Consider the following 25,572-nt stretch of genomic DNA (forward strand, 5'->3'; position numbering starts at 1 on the left):
CCTGAGAGCAGTGGAGCACTGCGCATTCAGACAAGACTTGGTGCAGCACAGAGTGGGCAGGTGTGTGTAGTGCAAACCTACCTGATAGCAGTGGAGCACTGCGCATTGAGACAAGACTTGGTGCAGCACAGAGTGGGCAGGTGTGTGTAGTGCAAACCTACCTGAGAGCAGTGGAGCACTGCGCATTGAGACAAGACTTGGTGCAGCACAGAGTGGGCAGGTGTGTGTAGTGCAAACCTACCTGAGAGCAGTGGAGCACTGCGCATTGAGACAAGACTTGGTGCAGCACAGAGTGGGCAGGTGTGTGTAGTGCAAACCTACCTGAGAGCAGTGGAGCACTGCGCATTGAGACAAGACTTGGCGCAGCACAGAGTGGGCAGGTGTGTGTAGTGCAAACCTACCTGAGAGCAGTGGAGCACTGCGCATTGAGACAAGACTTGGTGCAGCACAGACTTGGCAGGTGTGTGTAGTGCAAACCTACCTGAGAGCAGTGGAGCACTGTGCATTGAGACAAGACTTGGTACATTACAGAGTGGGCGGGTGTGTGTAGTGCAAACCTACCTGAGAGCAGTGGAGCACTGTGCATTGAGACAAGACTTGGTGCAGCTCAGAGTGGGCAGGTGTGTGTAGTGCAAACCTACCAGAGAGCAGTGGAGCACTGCGCATTGAGACAAGACTTGGTGCAGCACAGACTTGGCAGGTGTGTGTAGTGCAAACCTACCTGAGAGCAGTGGAGCACTGTGCATTGAGACAAGACTTGGTGCAGCACAGAGTGGGCGGGTGTGTGCAGTGCAAACCTACCTGAGAGCAGTGGAGCACTGCGCATTGAGACAAGACTTGGCGCAGCACAGTGGGCAGGTGTGTGTAGTGCAAACCTACCAGAGAGCAGTGGAGCACTGCGCATTGAGACAAGACTTGGTGCAGCACAGACTTGGCAGGTGTGTGTAGTGCAAACCTACCTGAGAGCAGTGGAGCACTGTGCATTGAGACAAGACTTGGTGCAGCACAGAGGGGGCAGGTGTGTGTAGTGCAAATCTACCTGAGAGCAGTGGAGCACTGTGCATTGAGACAAGACTTGGTGCAGCACAGAGTGGGCGGGTGTGTGTATAGTGCAAACCTACCTGGGAGCAGTAGAGCACAGTGCATTGAGACAAGACTTGGTGCAGCACAGAGTCGACAGGTGTGTGTAGTGCAAACCTACCTGAGAGCAGTGGAGCACTGTGCATTGAGACAAGACTTGGTGCAGCACAGAGTGGGCAGGTGTGTGTAGTGCAAACCTACCTGAGAGCAGTGGAGCACTGCGCATTGAGACAAGACTTGGTGCAGCACAGAGTGGGCAGGTGTGTGTAGTGCAAACCTACCTGAGAGCAGTGGAGCACTGCGCATTGAGACAAGACTTGGTGCAGCACAGAGTGGGCAGGTGTGTGTAGTGCAAACCTACCTGAGAGCAGTGGAGCACTGTGCATTGAGACAAGACTTGGTGCAGCTCAGAGTGGGTAGGTGTGTGTAGTGCAAACCTACCTGAGAGCAGTGGAGCACTGTGCATTGAGACAAGACTTGGTGCAGCACAGAGTGGGCAGGTGAGTGTAGTGCAAACCTACCTGAGAGCAGTGGAGCACTGCGCATTGAGACAAGACTTGGTGCATCACAGAGTGGGCAGGTGTGTGTAGTGCAAACCTACCTGAGAGCAGTGGAGCACTGTGCATTGAGACAAGACTTGGTGCAGCACAGAGTGGGCGGGTGTGTGTATAGTGCAAACCTACCTGAGAGCAGTGGAGCACTGTGCATTGAGACAAGACTTGGTGCATTACAGAGTGGGTAGGTGTGTGTAGTGCAAACCTACCTGAGAGCAGTGGACCACTGTGCATTGAGACAAGACTTGGTGCAGCACAGAGGGGGCAGGTGTGTGTATAGTGCAAACCTACCTGAGAGCAGTGGAGCACTGCGCATTGAGACAAGACTTGGTGCATTACAGAGTGGGCAGGTGTGTACAGTGCAAACCTACCTGAGAGCAGTAGAGCACAGTGCATTGAGACAAGACTTGGTGCAGCACAGAGTGGACAGGTGTGTGTAGTGCAAACCTACCTGAGAGCAGTGGAGCACTGTGCATTGAGACAAGACTTGGTGCAGCACAGAGTGGGCAGGTGTGTGTAGAGCAAACCTACCTGAGAGCAGTGGAGCACTGCGCATTCAGACAAGACTTGGTGCAGCACAGAGTGGGCAGGTGTGTGTAGTGCAAACCTACCTGAGAGCAGTGGAGCACTGCGCATTCAGACAAGACTTGGTGCAGTACAGAGTGGACAGGTGTGTGTAGTGCAAACCTACCTGAGAGCAGTGGAGCACTGCGCATTGAGACAAGACTTGGTGCAGCACAGAGTGGGCAGGTGTGTGTAGTGCAAACCTACCTGAGAGCAGTGGAGCACTGTGCATTGAGACAAGACTTGGTGCAGCACAGAGTGGGCATGTGTGTGTAGTGCAAACCTACCTGAGAGCAGTGGAGCACTGTGCATTGAGACAAGACTTGGTGCAGCACAGAGTGGGCAGGTGTGTGTAGTGCAAACCTACCTGAGAGCAGTGGAGCACTGTGCATTGAGACAAGACTTGGTGCAGCACAGACTTGGCAGGTGTGTGTAGTGCAAACCTACCTGAGAGCAGTGGAGCACTGTGCATTGAGACAAGACTTGGTGCAGCACAGAGTGGACAGGTGTGTGTAGTGCAAACCTACCTGAGAGCAGTGGAGCACTGTGCATTGAGACAAGGCTTGGTGCAGCACAGAGTGGGCAGGTGTGTGTAGTGCAAACCTACCTGATAGCAGTGGAGCACTGCGCATTGAGACAAGACTTGGTGCAGCACAGAGTGGGCAGGTGTGTGTAGTGCAAACCTACCTGAGAGCAGTGGAGCACTGCGCATTGAGACAAGACTTGGTGCAGCACAGAGTGGGCAGGTGTGTGTAGTGCAAACCTACCTGAGAGCAGTGGAGCACTGCGCATTGAGACAAGACTTGGTGCAGCACAGAGTGGGCAGGTGTGTGTAGTGCAAACCTACCTGAGAGCAGTGGAGCACTGCGCATTGAGACAAGACTTGGTGCACCACAGAGTGGGCAGATGTGTGTAGTGCAAACCTACCTGAGAGCAGTGGAGCACTGCGCATTGAGACAAGACTTGGTGCAGCACAGAGTGGGCAGGTGTGTGTAGTGCAAACCTACCTGAGAGCAGTAGAGCACAGTGCATTGAGACAAGACTTGGTGCAGCACAGAGTGGACAGGTGTGTGTAGTGCAAACCTACCTGAGAGCAGTGGAGCACTGTGCATTGAGACAAGACTTGGTGCAGCACAGAGTGGGCAGGTGTGTGTAGTGCAAACCTACCTGAGAGCAGTGGAGCACTGCGCATTGAGACAAGACTTGGTGCAGCACAGAGTGGGCAGGTGTGTGTAGTGCAAACCTACCTGAGAGCAGTGGAGCACTGCGCATTGAGACAAGACTTGGTGCAGCACAGAGTGGGCAGGTGTGTGTAGTGCAAACCTACCTGAGAGCAGTGGAGCACTGTGCATTGAGACAAGACTTGGTGCAGCACAGAGTGGGCGGGTGTGTGTAGTGCGGATGTATGACGTTACAACGCATGCTTTTACACCGCATGCCGTTACAACGCATTTTTTACACCGCAAGATCTGTTACAACGCCAGCCTTTACAACGCATGCTTTTACAACGACGTACACTAGATGGAGTGCTGACATTAGAAATGTATAATTTACTATTCTAACTCCAGTCCACGTTGCAGTAGTAAAGGTGTTTGGATAGTAAAACTACACTATTTCTAATGTTAGCACGCCATCTAGTGCATTTCGTTGTAATGGCATGCGTTGTAATGGCATGCGTTGTAACAGATTTCGCGTTGTAATAGTTTTGTTGTAATGGTAGTGCGGTGTAAAAGTTGCGTTGTAAAGGTTGTTCACCGTGTAGTGCAAACCTACCTGAGAGCAGTGGAGCACTGCGCATTGAGACGAGACTTGGTGCAGCACAGAGTGGGCAGGTGTGTGTAGTGCAAACCTACCTGAGAGCAGTGGAGCACTGCGCATTGAGACAAGACTTGGTGCAGCACAGAGTGGGCAGGTGTGTGTAGTGCAAACCTACCTGAGAGCAGTGGAGCACTGCGCATTGAGACAAGACTTGGTGCAGCACAGAGTGGGCAGATGTGTGTAGTGCAAACCTACCTGAGAGCAGTGGAGCACTGCGCATTGAGACAAGACTTGGTGCAGCACAGAGTGGGCAGGTGTGTGTAGTGCAAACCTACCTGAGAGCAGTAGAGCACAGTGCATTGAGACAAGACTTGGTGCAGCACAGAGTGGACAGGTGTGTGTAGTGCAAACCTACCTGAGAGCAGTAGAGCACAGTGCATTGAGACAAGACTTGGTGCAGCACAGAGTGGGCAGGTGTGTGTAGTGCAAACCTACCTGAGAGCAGTGGAGCACTGTGCATTGAGACAAGACTTGGTGCAGCACAGAGTGGGCGGGTGTGTGTAGTGCGGATGTATGACGTTACAACGCATGCTTTTACACCGCATGCCGTTACAACGCATTTTTTACACCGCAAGATCTGTTACAACGCCAGCCTTTACAACGCATGCTTTTACAACGACGTACACTAGATGGAGTGCTGACATTAGAAATGTATAATTTACTATTCTAACTCCAGTCCACGTTGCAGTAGGGAAGGTGTTTGGATAGTAAAACTACACTATTTCTAATGTTAGCACGCCATCTAGTGCATTTCGTTGTAATGGCATGCGTTGTAATGGCATGCGTTGTAACAGATTTCGCGTTGTAATAGTTTCGTTGTAATGGTAGTGCGGTGTAAAAGTTGCGTTGTAAAGGTTGTTCACCGTGTAGTGCAAACCTACCTGAGAGCAGTGGAGCACTGTGCATTGAGACAAGACTTGGTGCAGCACAGAGGGGGCAGGTGTGTGTAGTGCAAACCTACCTGAGAGCAGTGGAGCACTGTGCATTGAGACAAGACTTGGTGCAGCACAGAGGGGGCAGGTGTGTGTAGTGCAAACCTACCTGAGAGCAGTGGAGCACTGTGCATTGAGACAAGACTTGGTGCAGCACAGAGTGGGCAGGTGTGTGTAGTGCAAACCTACCTGAGAGCAGTAAGCACTGTGCATTGAGACAAGACTTGGCGCAGCACAGAGTGGGCAGGTGTGTGTAGTGCAAACCTACCTGAGAACAGTGGGGCACTGTGCATTGAGACATCGGGTGCAAGAAGTGGGAAGGAGTACCATTCAAGACCATGTACGTAGGAGGGGAGCCACAAAAAGGATCCTTAAGGGCCATATAGGCGCGGCGGGTGGGTCATCTTGTAGGTTAGTCGCCAGTCAAACATGTGGGTCTTCAGATCTTTCTTGCAACTGCGCAGTGATTGGACAACCTGATGTGTTGGGGATGTTGTTCTGGATACTTGGATAGAAAGGGTTGTTTCTAGGAGTTCTGCACTGCCTTGTCAGCAATGTTAACATTACAATACTCAGTTTGTTAGCCCCTGTCCTGCAGACACCTCTTAATCACTGCCCCACCACACTGTTGTGCAAGCCCTCACACAGGTACTTGCTGCCTGCCCAGTTATTCATATGTTGCACAGACCAGTGACTACCTCTGGTACACACACCTGTATGTTTTGATGCGCAGGGGCAGCTTGTAACCTTTGAAAGTGGTGAGTCATGCGAAGTGCCGCACCGCTTCCCAAAAGCCAAAAATAAAACAACCCCCCCAAAAGTCCAATATAAAATAAGCATCAAGCAACATAAACACAAACTAAAGCACTACACTGCATGCAATACACAGACATTTGAAATACAATAAAAATAAAATTAAATGGTACTTACCCACGGGCTGTGCATCGTCCTCGGTGTTCTTCTGCAGTCTGTGGCACGAGTCGAAGAGCTAACTTCCATATCCAATCCAGACGCTGCTCTCATGCTATTAACCAGCATGAATGAAGTGCCAGGATTGGATAGAGTGGGTTGGCTGGATGCTCCTTCAGACCCTTGAGGCCTATGCTTGCTCTCCACCCAGCTGTCTAACACAGCTTAGGTTGGAGAGCTTCAAGTGCGCATGTCAGGCTGGTCATCGCAAGAGAGTCGGCCAAACTGACATGCACACTTTTCAGGCCACTGCTTCAGTCTTCCGTGTTGCCAATCAGCAGCAGAGGACCCTCCTGCCTTTCTCTTGGCTCGGGGGAAGACTGCAGCGTGCATCTGTAAAAAATGAAATTGAAATTAAATAATTTCATTGGCATTTTATTTTCCACATTTGCTACACGCTGATCGGTGGGGGGGGGGAGGGGGGAAGGGTGACGCTTCTCTGCCCTTACGAAGAAACTCCAGCTGTTGATGCCACTGGTGCACCCTAGTACTGATGACAGTGGCGTAGAGTCTGTCCTCAAGTGGCTCCTTGGTTGAGCTGCATAAAGTGGCTTTTGTGAGGAGGACGCAGAGCGGTCCCATAAAATAGTTGATGGTTGTAGAACCGGGGGATAGATGTAGGTTATGCACCAGTTTAATGCTCCATCTTTTCTCTCCCGTAGCCGGCGTCCTGGTTCAGGAGCTTCTGGTGCTTCTGGGAGAGAGTCGGCGGCTGACCAGAGCCAGCCTCCACCTCCTGCTCGTTCCACATCTGACCGAGCTCAGCCTGAGGTCTGGCTCCGGCTTGGTCAGCAACGCCATTACCCAGCTGGTCACAGTACGGTGCAAGGTGAGCAGGCTGTATCTCTACTGGTTTATTCTTTATTGCAGGTTGCGGCATAAGATGGTACCAGCACGTCCTACACCAAGTGGTCGAAGTGGGCGGGATCGGCAGGGCACGGTGTGCCCCTACTTCTTTAATTCTATACATTCCGTTCCCCTACTCATTAGGTGCTGCTGAGCCAGCGCATGCGCTGCGAGAAATTTTGTAAACATGGCTTTTAAAAGTGCTACCAGAGGCTTTTCCTGGCCTCAAGCTTGCGAGAACGTGTGCGTGCACGCGCGCAGCCGCCATGTGGGTTTCTGTCTTGCGTGCCTTTCTCCGCGCTTCAATTCCCTCCCCCACCACAGATCGCGTCACTCTGCTGGCCTCCACGGACGCCCCGCCCCGCCTCTCTATACTGAGCGCGTGGCCAATGCTTGTTTTTTTTATCTTACTCGCTTCTTCTTCTTGCGTGCTTGTCTTAACTTAGCATTCAAACATACTTCCGAGTTGTCCCACTCGAGGAGCGACAGTCATGTAGAGAACTGTAAGAAGGTCCTGCTGACTTGCAGCCACATGGCATTCATTTAATACCAGTACTGCTGCTACTGCTCAGAGCTGGGAGTCATAGGGTTAGTAAATGGATGTGCTACTTGTAAAGGTCCAGCAGAACTGACCTCTTTTCACTCTTGTAACCTTGAAAGAGCTGGCACGCCCACCATCATGTACTTCACATTCAGTAACCTCGAGTCGCGCAGATACAGGGAATGGGCGTATTTTCAAGTACCTGGAATCTAAAGTGACGACTTGGAGCAATCATTGATTTCCGGGATATACCTTTTGGAAAAGTAGATGGTGGAGCAGTAGGAGGCAACATCACCGCCACTGAGTGCTCCCCTTTCATTACACTGCCACCCATCTTTATCCCTTCGGTATCTAGTGTCTTTCCGCAGCCAAGCATACCCGTTTGTTGCCAGGTTCTGGAGCTGCTTCCGTTCAAAGCAATATCTGTAGTTGGTGCCGTGCCTTGCTTTTTAATGAGTGTAGTTCTGAAGAAATCCTATGAGGTGTTGTTACGCTGCGCAGACGACCCAGACTTCGCTCTGGTCCGTGGATTGGAGCAGCCCCCCTGGCCGTGGCATAAGCCGCTCTTAGCCCTCCCTGAGCGTTCTTCCGCCTCTAAAGGTAATAAACGCCACGTTAGCTCTTCCCTTACCTGTAACCTGCAATAGTTTCCAACACTTTCTCTGAATTTCTTTTTCAGCCAGTACGCGTAAAAGCTTTATTTAACACAACTGCTCCTGTTTAAACTTTTTATGAACAAATGGGAAGTGGCAGGTTGGCTTCCTTGAAAACCATGATGATCACTTCTGCAGTCTGTTATGTTGTCACATTCCAGCCCACTATAGCATCACTACTTCCTGGAAGTCACTTCATGATTCCCCTTCTCCCCTCCTTCCTGTTTTGCCCAATAAAGAGTTGGAATTCTTATCACCCTACATCGAAAGTGCTCCAGACTTTGGGTTTGGGTTTTCCCTCCTGGTTACTTGCTTCTAGTTTCCTGTGTTTCCGGCTCTTCTCGTAGAATCTTTGCTTTAGCTCCTGAAATCCTTGCTTCATCTCCTAGAACTCTGCACAATCTCCCGGAACCCCGATCCTACGGAATCCGGTTCTCATCTGCTCTGGACCGGGTTTTGTTTATATCCGGTTATTCCACAATTGTAAACAAGTAAAAACATCTGTAACCATCAATGTACCATCAGGCTGTAGATTTACAAAGATGTCCTGCAACACTCTGCAGCAATAAAAGTTGGCAAGGAAAGTTTAGCTATATAATAGGCGGTGCATGTGAAAACACACTACATTAACACGTGATACACTCTTGTGACAAACAGTCCCCATTTGTGTGTTTGACATTAGTTTGGAAGTTCATATCTATATTAACTGGCATCATCTACTCAAAAATGCAAAAGATGCATTGAAAAGGAAAGCGCTGGTTTTTGTGATCCTTTCCGAAGATCTGAATTGCTAGTAAAACAAGCATTGGCATAGCCAATAGGTCTCGCCTTTGAGACCTTAAAGTGTTTAGCCATGAAACTGTTGATGTTGTTGCACCAAAGATATTGTGCTGCATAACTAAATACTTATAAGGTCCCAAAAGCGAGACCTATTGGCTATGCCAATGCTTGTTTATTTTGAACATGCGTCCCTGGACCTCAGAAATATCCAAGGCCTGCAGAAAAGTCTCGGCATTAGTGGCTGTTCGGAGACGGCGGGTGGGCAAAGAAGGAAAAGGTCTCAGTTTCTTGCTTCCTGCCCAGACAAGACAAGGACAGTGTCCCCTTCTGCTCAGCAGCTGGCAGCTGCCCCCTCCCCCCCTCTCTTTCTTACTCTTATGCCCTCTCTTTCTGTCTAGCTCCTCTTCACTTACCGAAAACCGTGACTCAAGAAATGGTCCTCACCCTCTCTTTCTTTCTGTCGTTCATTTGTTCCCCTGTGAAATAGATGCAAAAAAGAAAATCACTTTTGCTGGAAATGCCGTTTTTGACATTTTTCTATTCCAAAGTGTAGCCTCGGAAATAAACGATTCAAAACATGAAAATAAATAACTAAAAGAAAGACAGAGTGTTCTTAAAGTGGCCAGATTGGTTTTATTCAAACCCAAACACATTAGCACCACTTCACAGAGTATGCCAGTGAAGCGCTACTTTTGTTTTCTTGTCTTTCTTTGAACAGCATTGTTTCCCCCCAGTGGGGCAGTGCACCATTCCTGGAGGTACTGCAATACCTGGTTGATGGGTGGATTGGAAAACAAAATGTGTATGTCGACTTTGTGTTCACTAATGTGGTCTTTTTAAACCATACTGCTAACGTTTTGTAAGCATATGGGCAGTGGACATTGAAATGGGTCCTTTCTGGGCCCTGTAGTTATGTCCTTAACTTTTCAGGCAAAAATACTCGTTGATTTCTGAATAATGACTGTAAGAGTTTTATGTTCACCGTGTTGTTCCTGCTTACATTTCACATGCTTTATCTCATCTTTCATTCCCTACGAGTGTTTGCTTTTTCCAGGATGTTGTTACTTTTTCTTTTAGGCAGCATATTGCTCTTGCCTAGTGCGTAATTTGAATTGAGTTGCATCCAGTTGTTTATAGCAGGTCAAATTGGATTGGATTGTAGTTGAAGGCCGTGTGAATTTCTCTCAGTGGGGCAGTATGGTGTTCAGTGAGGGAGCAGAGGTAGTACTGTGGTCAGAGCTGCTGGATTTAGAACTGGGGGAACCAGGTTCAGCCTTCATCACCAGTCCACCAGACCATTCTCCTGAGGGAGCACATTCCCGTGCTAGACCTTACAAGGCCCCGCAAAACCGGAGAAGCCCTGGTGTCTTAGCCCTAGCAGGTGGACCCTAGCAGTGGCAAATGTGGGTTCACCTTGAAGGCTTGCCCACCACAATCCGTACTGAAGTTCACCTCCAGTCTTGCGGGCAGGCCTATGAAGTGTCAGACCCTAGAGCAACAGTGACTCTGTCACTGAGGTCACAAGACCCCTGTGAAGAGCTGGCTCTAGGGCAGTGCGACCGGTGTGACCGCAACGGGCGAGTGGGGGCGTCGTATATTATGGTTTTAAAAGCACTTGCTGCCTCCTTCATGGCGTCCAGCAATTTTCGGCAATAATAAAAAGGTCATGATAACTCCGGTGAATAAACCTCTTTCTAGAGCGAGATCCGAGTTTTGTCTAGTTTAAGTTTTGACTCATGGAAAGATAGCGCAGAGGGTTAATGTGCCTGATGCAAAGAAAATGTACCAAGCCCATCACAAAGTGCACATAATGTAAATAGGTCAGTGGGTTACTGCTTTTGTCAGTGAGATCCTTTTGTTACTTGCAGTTTATAAGTTAAAATCCTAACAAAGAACAGTGAGATATTGACTGTCATCTCAGAGCTGCATACAAACGGCAAGGTATAAACTAGAGCGTTATGTTTTTTTTACCCAAGCCTTTGTTTATCCTAATGTTGCAAAAAGTGTTCATTTGGATAGAAATCGATTATGATTATTAAATAGAACCCCCAATCATGGTATTAAGTTTAAAAAATTTAATTTCTGAGTGTGTGTTTCTCCAGATCAATCACTATCAAACTATACTGCTTACTAGTATGGTTGTCATGTGACTCCTACACCTTGTATTCCTTTGTCTTAGGTAACATTTCCTAAACAGTGATTTACACACGTAAAATTGATTGTCTCTGTGTATATTGCTGACGACAGAAACTCTATGGCTAGGAAACAAATGGCTTGTGCTTCCACTTTTAAGCATATTTGGGGCATTCTTTGTTTAGAAACTGTTGGAAGGCGTTCTCCGGGGGGCTTCGGAATACGTTCCTGACCACCCGTTGACCCACCTCTCCCAGAGTTAGGCCGAGCAAGGGCGGGGAGGCCCTTCCTGGAAGGGTCTCGTACCTAGGATCGCACACACTGCGCTTGCACACAGTAGTTCTTCGTAAGACAGTATACTTTTATCGTAGACGTAAGGGATCTTTATGATCTGAAATGTAGGTACAGTGCCACAATCAGCGGCGATCTCGTGATGGGGGTATGGGGGTAGCGGGACAGTCTTTGAGTCAGTGTCTCTGCGGAGTAGCCTGCGCACAGCTCTCAATCCTCGAGCTGGGGGGGATGTTGCTTCTCTCGGCAATCTCTGCCGATTCCCTTGGAGGAGAGTGCCGCGAGTCACTCAGCAGGCACAGGTGGTTCGGAGTTTGGGGAGCCGCGACAGCGTCAGCAGGGCTCAGATGGTTCAGAGTTCCATAGGGACCTCATGTATTTGGAGTTTAAGTTCGTGCCATGATCACTCACGACTTCGTGAGGGAACCCCACGCGGGAGAAGATCCCCATCAAGGCCCGGCCTACCACGGGGGCCGTCACGGTGCGGAGGGGAATGGCTTCGGGGTAGCGGGTGGCATGGTCCACCAGGACGAGGATGAACCGGTGGCTCTGGGCGGTCTTGGGATCCAGGGGTCCCACGATGTCGATTCCCACCCGCTCAAAAGGGGTACTAACAACGGGGAAGGGTTGTAGCGGAGCCTTGCGCTTCCCCCCACTCTTTCCGCTGGCCTGGCACGTGAGGCATGACTTGCAGTGGGCCTCCACATTTGCTCGCATCTTGGGCCAATAGAAGTGGGTAACGAGTCGCTAGTAGGTCTTATCTTGGCCTAAGTGTCCGGCCAGGGGTACATCATGGGCCAGGCCCAGGAGGAGACTTCGGAAGCGCAGGGGTACCACCAGTACTCGGGCCGATCCCAACTCGGCAGACTTCTGTTCGCTGTTCAGGAGGCCGTTTTCCCAGTATACCCAGTGGGTTCCGGACTGGTCGCCTGCTGCTTGGGCCTCGGCCTGCTGTCGGGGTCCAATGAGGGAAGGGCAGGTGGCTTGTTCCTGGCAGAATTCTTCTCGGGAGGGACCTCCCTCGCAGTGCCACTGGGCCATCTCGGGCAGGTCCCCGAGCTCGGTCAGTGGTTCGGGATCTGGATGCACCGTCCCGTCATCGGGAATGGTTGCTTCTTCTGGAAGAGGGCCGTCGGGCTCAGGTAGTGCGTCCCGGACCTCGGGGACGGCGACTGTGTTAAGCGGGATGGCCTCACCTCCCTCGGAGGAAGGCAATCTGAGAGTCATAGAGCGCGTGGTGGCGCATACCCATTCGGGTAGGCCCATCATTTCTAGATGGGCTCTTCATTCCACTTGTCCCCACGGGGAACTCTCAAGGTCATTGCCCAGGAGGCAGTCTACGGGCTGGGAGGTTCGGACTGCCACCCTCAACTTGCCGGTGACTCCCCCCCCATTCGAAGGGGACCAGGGCCATCCGGCATAGGCTCTCGGAATTGTCCGACGATATGACTGGACAAAAGGCGTCGGGCAGGATCTGGTCTTCGGAGACCAGGTGGCAGTGGACCGCTGTGACACTCGCCCCAGTGTCGCGGAGGCCCTCGACGCGGTGACCGTTGACCGTCACCTGCTGTCGGTACTTCTTCGTGTTGGCGGGCAGGGGTGTTCCGGGGACCATCTCCCGGTCCCCTAGGGAGACCAGGGCCATGGTGGCTGTCTCCCATTCTTCGGGGTCTTCCATCTCTTCTCCCAGGGCTACGGAGGCCATTTGTCGAGCCGGAGGGGTTGTCGTGGCGGGTCGTTGGTACATGGGACACTGAGGGTCACTGGCATAGTGTCCGGTCTGTTGGCAGCGGAAACAGGTGATCCTCACCCGGGGTCCCGACCTCCCCGGTGGCCCGGTGCTGGCCGGAGGTGGGGCTGGAAAGTGCGGAGGTTGTCCTCTGGGAGGACTGTGCTGGGAGCCCCCCGGGAATTCTCTTGGTCGGCCTTGATTCCCTCCGCCCCTCTGGCGGGGGGTCCCTGACTGTGGCGACCGTAGTCTCCCACGGGACCCCGTGAGGCCCGGGTGTTCACCCATCGGTCAGCCTCGACGGCCAGTTTTCGAGGGTCAGTGAGCTTGCTGTCCAGGAGGTGCTGGCGTAACTCCACAAAGCAATTGGCGGACAAGTGTTCCCACGCGATTAGGTCGAACAGCTCCTCGAAGGTGGAGAACTTGCTGCCCTTGATCCACCAGTCCAAGGCCCGGCTGTAAAAGTTCACGTACTCCACCCATGTGGTACCGGGTATCTTTTTGCAGTCTCGAAACCGTTGCCGGTACATTTCAGGGGTGAGCCCATATCTGGCTACTAGGGCCTCTTTCATGTGACTGTAGGAGTTCAGTACCGTGGAGGGCAGGTCTAGCAGGGTATCTCTCCCCTCGCTCAGGAACCGGCCCCACAACCCAGCCCCCCAGTCTTTCTGCGGGACTCGGTGGGAGGTCATGGCAACTTCGTAGGCCTTGAACCATTGCTGGATGTCGTCGTTCTTGTAATATTCTTTCACCACATCCTTGGGGATGTGGACCTTTGGTTCCACGACGAAGGAGAGGGGTTGAGTTCCCGAGGATCTGGCCTCCTCACTTTTAGCCTTGAGCTCGATCTCTTTCAGGCTGCGTTCGTGTTCTAGTTGGAGTTTTCTTTCTTCGTGCTCTCTCTGTCGCTTCTTCTCCTCGAGTTCTCCTTGTAGGCGTAATTGTTCTACTGCCAGTTTCTTCTCGGCCAGTTTTAGTTCTCCCTCGATTTTCAGTTTTGCTAGCTCTAGTTCGTGGTTGCGGCCCCTTTCTCGGTCCGCTAGCTCCTCCGGGGATAGGCCCCCCTCTGGGGCGCTGCTCCTCCCCGGGATGCTTCGTGGTTCGTTTGGCGGCTCTCCTTCTGTTTGTGCCCGGGAAGTTTCGGCCTCGACCCAGGTCTTCAAGGCTCCCTGGAAATCCTCTTTCGTGCTTAATCCAGTGGTAGCGATTCCAAGGTCTTTGCAGAATTGTTTTAGTTCTCGGTGCGTATAATATTCCAACTGGTCCTCTCGGAATGTCGTGCTTGTGTTGGTACCTGCGGCACCTAGGGAGGTTTCTCCTTCCATTTCTTTCCGGTAGTGCGTTAGTCGTTTACTGCACGATCTCTAGGTGTTGGCTCGGATCCCGTCGTCTGCCACCAAATGTTGGAAGGCGTTCTCCGGGGGGCTTCGGAATACGTTCCTGACCACCCGTTGACCCACCTCTCCCAGAGTTAGGCCGAGCAAGGGCGGGGAGGCCCTTCCTGGAAGGGTCTCGTACCTAGGATCGTACACACTGCGCTTGCACTCTCTGACAGAGGGACACCACACAGTAGTTCTTCGTAAGACAGTATACTTTATCGTAGACGTAAGGGATCTTTATGATCCGAAATGTAGGTACAGTGCCACAATCAGCGGCGATCTCGTGATGGGGGTATGGGGGTAGCGGGACAGTCTTTGAGTCAGTGTCTCTGCGGAGTAGCCTGCGCACAGCTCTCAATCCTCGAGCTGGGGGATGTTGCTTCTCTCGGCAATCTCTGCCGATTCCCTTGGAGGAGAGTGCCGCGAGTCACTCAGCAGGCACAGGTGGTTCGGAGTTCGGGGAGCCGCGACAGCGTCAGCAGGGCTCAGATGGTTCAGAGTTCGGGGAGCCGCAACAGCGTCAGCAGGGCTCAGATGGTTCAGAGTTCGGGGAGCCGCGACAGCGTCAGCAGGGCTCAGATGGTTCAGAGTTCGGGGAGCCGCGACAGCGTCCGCAGGGCTCAGATGGTTCAGCGTTCGGGGAGCCGCGACAGCGTCAGCAGGGCTCAGGTGGTTCAGAGTTCGGGGAGCCGCGACAGCGTCAGCAGGGCTCAGATGGTTTAGAGTTCGTGGAGCCGCGACAGCGTCCGCAAGGCTCAGATGATTCAGCGTTCGGGGAGCCGCGACAGCGTCAGCAGGGCTCAGGTGGTTCAGAGTTCGGGGAGCGTTCTTCGGTTCGGGGAGCGATCGAGCCGCGACCAGGTCAGCAGGCTCTCGTCAGTCCAGGTCTTCTCTCCTCCCGTCCCTTCAGCACCCCTTGTTATACTCCCCCTCCTCTTTGAAGTCCGGATTCCTCGCAGAGAGGGGTCTTGGTGCCTGGGGGCGGTGTGTCGGGACTTCTTGTCGCTCGGCCCTTTGATCTGTTCAGGTGGGTCCGGGAGGGACTCCAGACACCCAGCAGGCGAGGCGCCCGCTCACCGGGGGCCTGGTGGCCGATTGAAACCTTCCTTGGGGAAGAGACCAGAGGTGTGACAGGGACGGCGCCTCCCGGTCTGGCTTGGGGGGTTTCTCTCTCCCTCGGCCGGGCATGCGTGTTGGGGTCTGGCCGGCCATCGGGATGTTGGGCCATGGTGGCCGGAAGTCTGTGACATCGGGGATCGGTGCGGTTGCAGGGTGGCTTGCTGGTCGGGAGGGCCCACGCCACGAGGCCGGTCTCACAGAAACATATCCCACTTTGTGAATTTATTTTAATGTCAATAACTCATATTAATCGTTAAATAATCATGTGTATCCATTGGTTGAATTAAATAACATAATAAGCTGTAACTGGTCAGTGAAATGCCAAACCAATATTAAAGGTTGGAATGTTTTGCGCATCCTGGCCACACCTCTGACTCCGCCCACTGATCCAATCCTCAGGTTATTCCCGCCCTCTGATTCTCCGCCCACAGTTCCCCCTACTTTTCTTTCCCCACTTCGACCACTGCCTACACCATGGCAATGTCCATGCTTAACCACCTCTGACTGAACTGCCTGACAGCTGACAGGGTTCACACCTTATGCAGCTACCATGCATTCTGCACACTACATCACCTCCTAACTAGTTGAGGCATGAGAACATAACACACAGGAAGGACACACCTACTCCAGCCCTCAAGCGTTCTGCACACTACAACAGCACCTAACCAGGCGGGGCAGGAGTACGTAACGCACAGGAAGCACAAACCTCTTCCAGCCCCTCAGTCTTCTGCACACTACAACAGCGCCTAACCAGGGAAGGAGGAGAAAGCAATACACAGAAAGCACACACCTCCTCTGGCCCCTCCAGCCCTCTGCCCACTACAACACCACCTAACCAGGCGGGGCAGGTGAACGCAACACACAGGAAGCACGCGTCTACTCCAGACCCCCAGCATTGTGCCCACTACAACAGCGTTGAACCAGGTGGGGGAGGAGAACGCAACACACAGGAAGCACAGGCCTGCTCCGGTCCCCAGCGCTCTGCACACTTCATCACCGCCTAAACAGGCCGGGCCTGAGAGAGCAACGCACAGGAAGCACACGTCTGCTCCGGCCCCCAGCACTCTGCACGCTACATCGCTGCCTAAACACGCTGGCGTGACTGAGCCTGGGGCACAAGTTTAGCTCTGCCTGGGCAGGGCACAGCAACAGACCATGTCGAGGTCAGGAGGAAGTGAAGACCGGCTTCCTCCTTTAACTCTGGGCCATGAAGCAGGAGATTTCTTGGGTGCCTTTGAGCCCGGCTGGCGGGCAGGAAATTCAACATCCTGCCACAGAATGCGCGCCGACCGGACACGTGACGGCTCCTCTGCAACAGTGTGTCCATGTGGGACCTGACACTACCCAGGGAACAGTAGCAGAAAGCAGGTTTGTCGACGCAAGTTTAAAGAGCGTTGTATTTGATGCATTTCATTAGGAAGATATATGTCTCTGCAGAGAGCAGTTAGAGACGAGCTTGCAGCGTCTCCTCAATAGTATTGTCCGGGCACAGACCATCCCTCAAGGTGAAAGTACTGGAAGTGGGTGAATCCTCAGTCTGTCGCCCTTGTTTCCCCCTGGCAACATTTCTATAATGAAAGCAATATGCTGCATTGACTTGCCACTACCTGGAAGTGCTGCGCCTTTTCAAATCACACGAGCGCACTATAGTAGGCACAATTAATCTTACTAGAGGAGCAGTAATAAGGATCGGACTCTGTCACTATTTTTTAACAGTAGCCACCCGCTCACTAGTCGTGCTGTGATGTCATTAATTATGTTGCAGCGAGTGAATTTCTGTTACACTGTAACAGATTATAGCTGCAGACTAGCCCCCCAGTGTGCCTGAAGCAGAGTCAGTAACAAATAATTATTTACTCTGGCCTGGGTCTCGGCTCCCCGCCGATCTGGCAACATGAACACGGCGCTGCGCACCGCAGACAGTCAGTGGTGCACCCGAGGACCCCGCCGCTTCTGCCTCACTTCCTCTGACTCCGGACGTGACGGCACTAATGATCCGGAGTATAATCCCGGGCACCCATGGTGTGCCACAGAAGCCAGTAGTAACCACTCTGTGAGAGTAGGCTCCGTCCCCCCTTCCTCGGTAATTGTCAGCAGTGTGTCAAAGTGCGCCGCCGCAGGAATTAATATGCTAGCTGAAGCCAGGCACGACGGGCTGGGTAGGTTAATGGTTACATTAAAGCACTCTCAGCCACTCGGAGCTGAGAGCAGACAGTCTTTAACTTTTTTTAACTTACTGACCCAGCAAGCAGCTGCTGGCAGCACGTCTTGGAGTAGCAGAGCCGGTGCACAGGCGCCGCTGGTGGCGCGCGCTGGCGAGTGTCATTAAATGCATGACAATGCATTTCAGTGCGGTGATGCGGAACACCACACTGAAATGCATGAGCGTCACACCTGATGCGTGATACTTGGCTGGCATGGAAGCACAGGCCTGCTCCGGCCCCCAGCGCTCTGCACATTACATCTCCGCCTAAACAGGTGTTGCCTGAGAGCACAGCACACAGGAAGGACACACCTGCTCCGGCCCCCAGCACTCTGCACACTACATCGCTGCCTAAACTGGCGGGGCCTGAGAGAACAGCACACAGGAAGCATACACCTGCTCCGGCCCCCAGCGCTCTGCACACTACATCGCCGTCTAACCAGGCCGGGCCTGAGAGAGCAGCACACAGGAAGTACATGCCTGCTCCGGCCCCCCCATGGTTCTGCACACTACATTGCCACCTAACCAGGCTGAGCATGGGAACGCAGCACACAGGAAGCACACGACTGCTCTGGTCCCCCAGTGTTCTGCACACTACATCGCCGTCTGAACAGGTGAGGCCTGAGAGAGCAGCAGAGAGGTAGCACACACCTGCTCCGGCCCCCAGCGCTCTGCACACTACATCGCCGCCTAAACAGGCGCCGCCTGAGAGAGCAACGCACAGGAAGCACATACCTGCTCCAACCCCCCCCAGATTTATGCACACTACCTCATTAAGTCCCACTCTGTTCGATTTGTACATGAGTCCCTTCGTCAAGCTTGTTAAAACTTTTAGATTCTTGTTGTATCCTACGTGGACGACACATAAATTGTGGTGTCTGTCACAGGAAACCCTGCCCACACAGCCTCCTAATTTCGACTCGTTATGGAGAACATTCGATCGTGGATGGCTGAGACTAAACTCAGGTAAGACTGAGATTTTACTCTTCGGCAATAATACCAATTTCTTGTCTCCAGTGGCTAAGTTTAGGAATCTGGGGGTCATTTTTGACAAAAGACTTTCCTTTTAAAATCAGATCAACCATATTGCCTCCTCGGTTTCTACCTTTTGAAGAGCTTGAGGAAAATTCTCCCCTACATTCCCACAAATCTTCAAAAATCTGTTAGTGGCATTAATTCTGTCCAAACTTGACTATTGTAATGGTCTGTACATCAGCTTGCAACAAAAAATGTTAGCCAAACTTGACAAAATGCCGCAACACGTCTCCTCTTTGATCTTCCCAAATTTCACTCGGCATCCACGGCATTGAGCCAACTTCATTGGCTACCTATGAAATAAAGGGTTGTGTTTAAGGCCCTATATATCGCCTTTAAGGCATTACCGAACACTGGTAATACACAACAAAGGACCTGTTCACACGGTGATTATAATACTCAAATCCCTTCTAATTCGTTGTAATACACTGAACAATCTATTAGACCAGAGGTTAAACATATACCATCTATACTGTTGGAATTTGGATCACCAAATGTTTAAATAACTAAAATCTGTCTGTTGTGTTAATACTAACCCATGTCTCCCGAAATCAAACCCATCCCTTCATGTGATGTGCCATGGCTGAATGAGCCAAAACAAAAGAAAAGAAAAATGTGAGAAAAGATTGGTGGTGCCTGACGGTAGTAACACCAAAGGAGTAAGCAGGAAGGTACTCGCCTGCTTCCTCAGGTTCTCATCATCAGCTACCACCAATCCAAAACAAAGCTGTGATAGAATAAAAAGAAAAATATATATAGACAAGGTGCTAGGGTATGTTGTCAAATATTGCCTGTACACCGAATGGTGCAGCAAAATTAACCCCACAATTAGAACTGAGGAGTCAAGACTATAGCTCCACCAGTTCCAATATAAAACCGAGCTAGATCACACTCGCTATTAAATTTATTCAGTGCTGTGTGTCTGCTCATTAAAAGCCGACATGTTTCATTGCCAAGCAAAAAACTCACGGCAATTTCTTCAGGGCGTGGGTCAACCGCTCCACCCTGCACCAGTACTTGTCTGTTTTAATATTCCTACGGGAGACAGAAGGTGAAAAACACACACAGAACACATCATATTCAGTTGGCCTCTGATCACAATTAAAATAATTTTTCATTGTGGAAAACCCCCCACATATTTGTCACAATATTTACCGGGATATTGCCCCACTTGGGCATACCTGTACCCGTATGCACTTGTGAGTGTGTGCGCATTCACTATCTCACGGGCTCTCACAATCACTTCCAACCGTCAATCTGCAAAACATAACAAAGTGTGGTGAGACTTTGACTTTAAAAAGAGGCAATTCAATATCTCTTGCTCAATGTCATGCTTTGCCAGTAATTTCATCTAGCAAATACGAAGGTGAATTGGTATCCTTATTACACTTAAACCCCCGTCTCAATAATCTACTGATTGTTTCAGTACTAGTCACACCCGTCTTTATCAAAAAAGGGAGAATTGCCAGTGCTTTTATCCTACACCTCATGTGCTCCGTTCTACTGATACCCGTTTCCCAAACTGCTTACCGTGACTGCATCGGTGTCTGGCATTAACTCAGCACCACGTAGGTCCAGATCATACTCAATGTTTTTACTGGACTGGGTGCGCCGCGTCCTCGCACGCGCCCAGGCCCCTCCTCCGAATGCTTATTCAATGCATGCATGCCCAAAGCGGCGCCATTATTAAGTGGGGATTACTCCACTACCCTGCTATTTAAATCGGCACTTGGTGGGAGTCAAAAGGGTTGATATAAACAAACTTTAGCTTTTGTTATCCTTTTGTTTCCTCCCTAATGGCTAAGTACTTTTTCTTGTACATAATGCATAATTTATTAAAATGTGCTGCACTGAGCGTCATGATGCAGTGCTTTACGATGTTACAATACATACAAATATGAGCTTGCACCAGTGTGCAAACACTAGTATTGAACAGAAAATGGCAGTTTGAATTTATTAAACTGCTAAAACGTTTTTTATTTAGACTTGCTATAAAATTCTTTTTTTTTAAAACTTTTTTGAAAAAACGCTGTAACTTTATTGAACCCGGGATGAACATACATGATCTTTCCAAGACTCCTCAAATGGTGTTTATTATACCTGCATCCTCCATGTAAAAGCGGGGGCCTGAGATATTCATACCATCCCCCCTAATAAGGAGCTATATTTTCTGATGCCGACTGCAAATATATGATCAGCAAGATATGCTCTGCTATAATCTGGAAAAAAAATTCTGTTTTGGCAAAGAACCTCATATGTTTATCAAGAGTAGTTGCATATACTTTAAGCACCTAAGAAAGATCAAAGAGTAAGATCAACATTCTTAGGTTACACGCTGACCTTATTCCATTCAATGAGGTCATTCAACCCAAACTGGTCTGCCCCCTCTTGATTGATCCAGCGTGCCTCTCTAGTGCTGAGTCTAGTTTCCATATTGTAGTGGTCACCCACTACCCTCTCAAGCACAACCCATCGGACAACCCTTGGCGCATACTTAAGTGCTTGAAAGTGCTGCACCAGTTTTGTTGTAAGTTTCCCTGCACGCAGTGTGCTCAAGTGTTCTTGTATCATTACTTTGACCTTCCGTGTCGTGAGGCCTATATAATGTAGGTCGCACGGACACGTAAGTCTATAAATAACGTTGGTGGTATTACAATTGCTAAACCTGTTCAAATACCAGGTTTTATTGCTGGCAAGAGTAACATTTTTTGTCGGGCTGTGAGGTCACATACTGAACAGCTACCACATGGATAGTGTCCCTAAGTTCTTGTTTAGGTCTGGTGTGCACTAATCGATCACGGATATTGGCTGATCGTTTAAAGGCAAAGCGAGGTTGTGGCATGCTCATATTAGAGGTATTTAACAAATGCCAATGCCTCCTAATGATTTGCCCGATTTTAGTCGAGAGTGGACCAAAAGTGGTGACCACCGGGATGCAATCTCCACTATTCTTAGGTGTCCTTTCCAGCAAAGCGGCACCAGGAGTGTTGAATGCTCGTTTTCTTGCCTGCTTAATGACCTTCTTAGGATAGGCACGGTTCTCCATCTTTCTAGATAATTCAATGGCCTGCTCTGAATATGTTTGTAGCGAGGAGCAGTTCCGACGGTAACGTAAAAACTGTCCTACCGGCAAATTATCTCCGAGGGCCCTAGGATGGTATGATCTGTAATTCAACAATGAGTTTTTATCGGTTGATTTTTGGTGCACATTAGTCACCAACTTGTTATTTTCTGCTTGAATGTCACGATCGAGATATGTCGCTGAAGATCTACTGACAGTCCATGTGAACTTCAAGCACTCATCAAGACTATATAGCCACTCTAAAAACTCATTGAGTCTTTCTTCTGTGCCTGACCATATGCACAAGACATCATCTATATATCTCTTCCAGAGGACAATATTCCTCTGGAAGAGATTGGTGTCAGGATTGATGTAATGAGCCTCAAACTGGCCTACATAAATGCAGGCCAGACTGGGAGCGAATGTCGCCCCCATCGAGGTACCAGACACCTGTAGGTACATCTGGTCCTTAAAGGCAAAGAAGTTTTGGGTCAGGGCAATCTCTATGCATTGTAAAACAAATGTCTGAGGGGTGTCATAAAACCACTTGCATTCCCTCAGGGCGTGTGCTGCTGCCACCAGTGTTGCTTCCTGGGGAATGCTCGTGTACAACGATTCAATGTCTATGGTGACTAAGAAGTGGTTGTGCGGATCATATATTACATCTTCCAAAATTCTTAGCACATCAGTTCTATCTTGAACATAAGACGGTTGTGTGATGACACATTCTCTCAAGAAGTAATCTGAAAACTGTGACAAGGGTTCCAATAGTGACGGAATCCCCGAGACTACCGGGCGCCCCGGAGGAGGTCGCTGGGCTTTGTGGATTTTAGGTACTATATAAAAAGCCGGCACCCTAGGTTTCATATTAATAAGGAATTCAGCCTCTTTGTACGTTAACCATCTCTTCTCCTTAGCTTCCGTAACCAGCTTGATAATGGTTGCCTGCAATTCTTTTGTTGGATCCCTCACCAGAGGTCTATAGTTGTGACGATCTCCCAATAGTCTAGCGACTTCGGTCACATAGTCCTCGGTATCCATCACCACCACTGCCCCGATTGGCCGGTTTGATGGTAGAATTGCTCTGTATGGTCTTTAATGCTTGCCAATCCCGACCACTCATATTGCTATGTGTGGTACCCTTCATATTATGTTCCAGGACTGAAATGTCCTGAAGAACTTTCTGCTCAAAGACTTGCACTTCTGGACCTATCAAGTTATTAGGTGGACAGAATTGTGAGGGGCAGCGTAGATTAGTGGAAAAAATAGAGGGATTATCCTGTTCTTTCCCTTCAAAAAACTTTTTACGTTTAATTCTTCTCATAAGGCCATGTAGTTCACCCCGAAGTTTAAAACCATCATGTTTGGGGGTGGGGACATACCCCAAACCCTTATTAAGCACACTCAGTTCATCCTCAGTCAATTGATGTTGTGAGAGATTGACTAATATGTTCCCATCACTCGAGGTTAGAGGGGTGTTCTGCCCCTGCTGCGTGTAATCCTTGGGAAGAATGTCTGCCATGTTGAATTCGAATTCTGACGTGCACGGCCCCTCCCTCTGCCCCTGTGACTGGCCCCTCTTTGATCTGTAGGGTGCAGGGGTTGTTGTCCTATAAAAAGACCTGAATAGAGCTCCTAAGTCCTCGTTAGTTCTGTCTTGGGGATTAAATCTCACTCTTTGATTAACAGTAGATGGTTGGGTAATCCTCGTCCTCACTACTCGTGTTCTCGAACACCCAATTATTTGGGGTCCTCCTGCCCTGTCGACGCCCACCCCTAGAGCTCGTTGGGAATGATATCTGTTCTGGGGCTTGTTGATAATACTGATCTCCTACATATGGAAATGCCCGCTTGTGACTAATCAGTCTAGATTCCTTCTTAATCCTTTGATTTTTTGATTGACCATGTATGTATGATGCTCCCCAAGGTCACTTTGGATCTTGGCCAGTTGTTCTTTGGTGTCTGCAATGGTGGTATCTGCTTTAATTGCTTCCTCTATCTCTAATATCTCTTTAAGAAGCTCTTCGCTTAACCTCTTGGCCGTATTAATAATCAAGACAAGCCAATCCCGGGTGCACTTGTTAGCTATGTAGCTCCAGTCCACCCGGAATTTCCTGTCCTTCAAAAAGATTTTGGGCTCAATACGGACCAAGAGGCTGCTGGTGCTGCACCTGCCCTCAGACACTCAGTTATTAATGCTCCATGGAGCGCAATTCCGACTTGGCGCTTCCTGATGTTAGATAACTTTTCCCATTCATCACGGGCTGATGACGTCCTGTTTAGAGGGTCGTTGGGCAGTAATGATGGACCCGAGAGAATAGACGCTATATGATCATCAGTAAAAGCTAGGCAGAACTTATCCATGCTCTACTGTTTGTGATAAAAAGAGGGGGAGAGGCGGGAAAAACCCTCCTTGATGAATCAGTGCCAACTAATATAAAAACCACTGTTAAGACAAACAGTGTTGTTCGTTTAAAAAAAAATGTTTTAAATAAAAAACAGAGTTTTTGAAAAGCTCTCACGGCTAAGCTTACCGAACACTGGATCTGCATCCCTTATTCAGCAATTTCGCTGGTACATTCCTGACACTCTTCATTCATGACAAATGTTCAGGTACCTAAATTCAGACTGGCCCCCTGGGGTGGAAAAGGTTTTGTGGTTTGTACTGCAACATTATGGAATTCTCTTCCCTCTGATATGAAAAATTCACATAACCTTCTGCATTTTAGAAAAGCATTAAAAGCATGGCTCTTCAATCAATAATTGGGCTTTGGTCCTCTTAGTTACTCGCCCTTTCTCAAGGCAGCGCCAAGACATCTTCGGGTATTCAAGCGCTATATAAAACTCAATAACATAACATTGCCGCCTAACCAGGCGGGGCCTGAGAGCGCCGCACACAGGAAGCACACGCCTGCTCCGGCCCCCTAGCGCTCCACACTCCACCATGCCAACTAACCAGGTTGGGCTCGAGAGTGCACCGCACAGGAAGCACACGCCTGCTCTAGTTACAAGACAGGGTCTCAAATATCCCTCCTGGGTAGCCTTTGTCTGTCCCTTCTGATGAATGAACAGTATCTACCCCATCACTGTGAAAAAGATCTCTTCTAGCTGCCCCGACTAGAGGCCCCGAAGAGGGGAAGCAAAAATCAATTAGAAAGTGATGGTGTGTCCTGTTTATGATTGGTGGAAAATGCTTGATTACTTTTTACCCATTAGGGACCGCATTGCGCGCCAGTGGTTAGTGCACGCACGTTGGTGGCTGCTAATTTGTCATACGGGATGGGTTTATTTCTGTCTCAATTGGTGTTAAATTGCACCGAGATGGTGAAGACACAGCATTGAGAGCCCTCCATTGGTTTCCTCTTTTGTTTCTGCTGCTTCCTGTCTGTGTGTGGATGGAGGCATCATGCAGCTCCTGCACGGCCGTAATGGATGGAAGATCAACACACCTGATGCTTAGACTGCAGTGGTACTGAATATCTACACCTTCTGTGTCCTGTTTATCATCAAACGCATTGTGGGGCCCTAAACTCTACCCAGGGGACAGTTTTACAAACACCACGGCGTTTGCATCTGCTGGTGCACCCCTTGTGAGAACTCGCCTGGTGTCATTCTGAAATTTCCATCCTTGGTATGTGTCTGCTCTCTAAGAGTCACCCAGGGTTGGAGGACCAAGGTCTAACATGTCAGGCCAAAGATTGCCAAGCTGCACATCACCAGTGAGGCCAAAAAGAGCGGGAACGTGCGCGAGGTGGTCTTTTCTGTTGCTCAGGGATAACGTGTCAAAGCACTTCAGGCCAAACTTTTTTTGCTGCACAAATGAGACTGATTTGTATATACTTGGTTTCCTTTTATCCTGGTACATATATGTCAAAACACTGTAAT

At 50.0% G+C, this 25,572-nt stretch overlaps 1 protein-coding gene across 4 annotated transcripts in view; it reads left to right on the forward strand.

Moving 5' to 3' along the window:
• Nucleotides 1-25,572, forward strand: part of LOC146863439 (uncharacterized) — a 57,129-nt gene that overhangs the window by 16,125 nt on the left and 15,432 nt on the right. For 2 of the 4 annotated variants that reach the window (XM_085642871.1, XM_085642868.1), the window contains exon 3: nucleotides 6,580-6,746. The exons of the other annotated variants lie outside the window; for them this stretch is intronic. In XM_085642871.1, the coding sequence (XP_085498997.1) occupies nucleotides 6,580-6,746 (167 nt within the window). The remainder of the gene's footprint in view (nucleotides 1-6,579; nucleotides 6,747-25,572) is intronic. 4 annotated transcript variants of the gene reach the window in all.

Source organism: Triturus cristatus, chromosome 2_2 (assembly GCF_964204655.1).
Source record: "Triturus cristatus chromosome 2_2, aTriCri1.1, whole genome shotgun sequence".
NCBI classification, from domain to species: Eukaryota; Metazoa; Chordata; class Amphibia; order Caudata; family Salamandridae; genus Triturus; species Triturus cristatus.